General features: G+C 32.3%; 1 protein-coding gene across 1 annotated transcript; it reads left to right on the top strand.

Annotated features, from left to right (window-relative positions):
* The first annotated feature begins 760 nt into the window (after nt 1–760).
* On the top strand, nt 761–3,449 carry LOC136232628 (flavin-containing monooxygenase FMO GS-OX-like 9). Its single transcript, XM_066021881.1, has 7 exons — nt 761–1,367; nt 1,446–1,516; nt 1,585–1,743; nt 1,826–1,908; nt 2,142–2,277; nt 2,452–2,625; nt 3,010–3,449. The coding sequence occupies exons 1-7, from the start codon at nt 770–772 to the stop codon at nt 3,202–3,204; spliced, it is 1,416 nt and encodes a 471-aa protein (XP_065877953.1). The 5' UTR covers nt 761–769; the 3' UTR covers nt 3,205–3,449.
* Nucleotides 3,450–4,412: the final 963 nt, after the last annotated feature.

The raw sequence follows: 4,412 nt of genomic DNA, 5'->3' as shown, positions 1-4,412 counted from the left end.
ATACATTTTTTTATTGATTATTTATAACTGTATTGGTGATATATTAAATATCTTAGCCGTAATTGATATTTGAAAAGTCTAATATGATAGTTAAATAATAGTGAAACTAGTTTTTTCAAAATTTCCGTAATGTAAGGCTAAAATTGATCTTGCTTAAATACATTTGGTTAAATTTGGACTATTTTATACGTTGAAGTCAAATTTGTACTTTACCGAACGTTAGGGTCAAATATTCCAACAAATATTATTATTACTAGAATTTTTATTTAATATTAGTATTGATGGAAAAAATATATACATAATGGTGTATTTGGTTGTTATATATGTATTAATTTGTCATTAATTAACAAAGTAATTATATACATTGAGCATTGGATAGATGTGTTGGGAAGAATTGGTGAGAGTTGTCCTCACGTAAATTGATTACCATCCATGCCAAGTGCATCGCATTCAGCCTGAGAAACTTTTCAAGTGATACTTATGGATTCACTAGAGATCACTTGTGGATTCATGACTTTACTTCAAGCTTTAATTACCAAAAACATACAAGATTAGGTCAACATGTTTTTTTCCTAGTTTAAACATCAAAATAACCCAAAAAAAGAATTCCAAAATGCATCATGGTAATTATCACGTGTCTCCTAGCCAGCAAACCATCACTTTCTTCAACCATTATTAATTTATCAATCTTTTTTTTTTTTTGGTACTACAAATTGAATAGTTGGTAGATTTCAACTATAAAAACCCCACATATATAATCACCTAAAACATGCACATTTCATACAAAAACCAGCACTCCATACCCACAATGGTCTCTGACTTAATCCCATCTAAGAAGGTCTGCGTGATCGGTGCCGGACCGGCAGGGCTAGTGGCGGCGAGAGAGCTGAGAAAAGAAGGTCATAAAGTGGTTGTAATAGAGCAAAAACATGAAGTTGGAGGGCAATGGTTATATGATTCTAAGGTAGAAAATGAGGATTGTCTTGGGAGGAATAAGTTTTTACAGGTGCATAGTAGCATTTATGCATCTCTTAGATTAGTATCCCCTAGGGAAATTATGGGTTACTCTGATTTCCCTTTTTTGATTAAGAAAGGTAGAGATATGAGAAGATTTCCTGGCCATAAAGAACTTTGGCTGTACCTTAAGGATTTCTGTGATCATTTTGGATTAAGGGAATTAATTAGGTTTAATTGTAGGGTAGATTATGTGGGAATTTTGGATTATGAAAATGAGTTTAGGGGTGATTTCAAATGGGTTGTGAAAAGTAGAAATATAAAAAATGACAAATGTGTTCTTGAAGAGGTTTTTGATGCAATTGTTGTGGCTACTGGTCATTATTCTCATCCTAAGTTGCCTACTATTAAAGGTACATTCATTTCTGTAAAAAAACGAACTTTTTCTGAGTTTAGATTAATTAACAGATTCAATCACTTTCTTATTGTAGGAATGGATAAATGGAAGAGGAAGCAAATGCACAGTCACGTTTACAGGGTTCCTGAGCCATATCGCGACGAGGTATTTACATAATTAAATCAACGAGTTACAAAATTAATAGTTGAGATTTAATTATTCAAAATGCGCAGGTGGTAGTGATTATAGGGAATTCATTAAGTGGACAAGATATATCAATGGAACTTGTTGAAGTGGCAAAGGAAATACACCTAAGTTCTAAATCTCTTGATGTCTCCCCTGGCCTATCTAAAGTCATTGCTAAACATCAAAACTTGCATCTTTGTCCTCAGGTTTATATTCAATTAACTTTGTATATTTAATTAACATCTGATCTGATCATAATAATAAAAATAAGTAACATTAATTTTGCAGATAGAATCCCTTGAAGAAGATGGGAGGGTTGTTTTTGCAGATGGGACTCAAGTCATTGCTGATACTATTCTGTACTGCACAGGGTATAATAATTGAAAAGTCTAATTAAGAAATACTTAGAATTATTTGGAAGCATTAATTAAGTGAAGTAGGAGATTTCCAATGTGAAAAGTGTGGTGATTAGATGATCATCATCAGTCATGGCTGGGTGGGACATGTATCATTTGTTTGGGGGTGCAAATCTTGTAACACTAATTTAGTCATTTCTTGTTGCAGAATCAATACATGAATAATAATTATATATACTATGGTGTAGGTATACATATGCATTCCCATTTCTTGACACCAAAGGAATAGTGGTTGTGGATGATGATAGAGTGGGACCTTTGTATGAGCATACCTTCCCTCCTTCTCTTGCTCCTTCTCTTTCTTTTATTGGCATACCTAGAAAGGTATTTCTACTCATTCTTCCTATTAAAAATACTATATTGGACTGAATATTCGAATAAATATTTTTAGTACAATGTCAAATCTTTTTCTCGGGATATTCGATTCAATCTAGTGTTTTTCACAATCCGTATTTTAATTTCTTTTTTGTATTTGAGAAATGAATAATTGAAATGCAGATCATAGGGTTCCCTTTCTTTGAGTCACAAGCAATATGGATAGCTCAACTGTTGTCTGGAAAGAGAAGATTGCCATCATGGGATGATATGATGTTGTCCATTAAACAATTTTATCAATCTAGGGATTCTGCTTCTATTCCTAAGCATAATACTCATGACATTGCAGATTTTGAGGTAACATATGCAATTTTTTAAATTTGTTTAATGACATATACATATACTACTTGACCAAACAATTTTAATGTGTGTGATTATAATTGATTGAAAGAGTAGAGCTTGATGTATGAACATACAAAAGATGAGGAGTTTGGTGATGTTTTTTCTTTATTCCAATATTATATTAAAAAGAAGAAATACAATTATAGGTTAGTTAACCAGGTTGGGCAAAATGGGGACAAGTTACATAAAAGGTCCTTATAAAAATGCCATGAGCTGTAAAGGGCAGACTTTGTCGTATAACTTTCTTTCTGTGAGTCAAAAGCTTTATAAAGATGGAGCAGTGTGAGATTGATATGACTTGGAATTGAAGCTAAAATAAAAGTAAATTATATTTTGCAGTACTGTGATAGATATGGGGACAATGTTGGATTCCCACATTTAGAAGAATGGAGGAAGGAATTGTGCATATCAGCATTAGTAAATGCAGAAGCAAACTTGGAAACATACAGAGATTCATGGGATGATCATCATTTGCTTCAACAAGCTCTTCAAAGTTCTCATTTTACTCAACTTCCTCTTCAAGATTTTTCTTGATCATTTTTTCTTTCTTTCTTTTTTGGACCTCTCCTTTTTATATTTATTTATTTTTTATTGTCCAAAAGAAAAAAGAACTACAAAGTTAGGGATAGCCTGCAACAGGGTCATAGAGAGAAAAAGAAATGATATCATATCACTTTTGGGGTTTCCAATCATTCAGTAGACTATTCTGCTTTTTTCTTTCTTTTTTCCTTTAGTAGAGGAAAAGGAGTTATTTTAATAAAATTTTGAGTTGTTTTGTATTGTAAGACTCCATACTATCATGTTGCTGATTGATAACTTTGTTGGTAACTTGGCTTGTTTCTTATACTTAATAATACAATTAAGTCATAAATTTGGTCTTACTAAAATTAAAAAGGTAGTTCATTCAATTTATGCATTACTTTTGAAGTTCGTTTACTCACAACTACTCCAATGGTAAGTAATCATTTATCGTAGGACTAATGTAAATGATATTCTAATTAATTTTAATTCTTGATTTTATTTTTTTTGAGATCGTTTAGGTGTTTATTAGCTAGGAGAGAGAAAATTGTTGTTTAGAAAAAGAAATCTCCGAAAATGGTGATTTGAAAAATAAAAAGTTATTAATTCATGGATTTTTTTTATTTTGATATCATCATCAGTCATTTTGAGGTCGTTCACTTTTATAAAACACTTTTCTACCATATGGATTTCTCCTCACAAACTACAACTCTCTCTGTCTACTTTAGATTCATTATGCTCGCACACATTCTCATACTCAACTTCCTCATTCTAACTATCAAGTCATAGAAAGGATTAAGATTCAGTTTCTTTACCATATGATTTTTTTGGCATCTAGGGGTTCGAGATGGTTGAAATGAGGTGCTTGGCTCCCTTCTTAATGGATGTGATGGAGGTGGAGGTGGTGGCAGTAGAGGACCTTATTTTCTCCTCTTCGATTCCGCTCAAAGACTTGTTAAAGCATGTCTTGAAACTCTGCACTTATTTGCTCAATTGCAGCCCACGTGTCTTGCCTAATAGCTTGGCTTGATTCTGCTATGGAGAGCCTCAACTCTTGCCTCAAATCTTCAACCTTTTTTTTATAGGCCTCTATTTGTTCTTGAGAATTTCTTAGTTTAACCATACCAAAAAAAAAATCAGGTTAGAAAACGATTGGCTCTAATATCAACTGATAATAAAATGAATTGAGAAAATGGTGTTTGTTTAACCCTAAACAAACATAG

Source organism: Euphorbia lathyris, chromosome 1 (genome assembly GCF_963576675.1).
Source record: "Euphorbia lathyris chromosome 1, ddEupLath1.1, whole genome shotgun sequence".
Taxonomy (NCBI): Eukaryota; Viridiplantae; Streptophyta; class Magnoliopsida; order Malpighiales; family Euphorbiaceae; genus Euphorbia; species Euphorbia lathyris.
The sequence above is the reverse complement of the archived record's forward strand: the minus strand, read 5'-3'. Positions and strand labels throughout refer to the sequence as shown.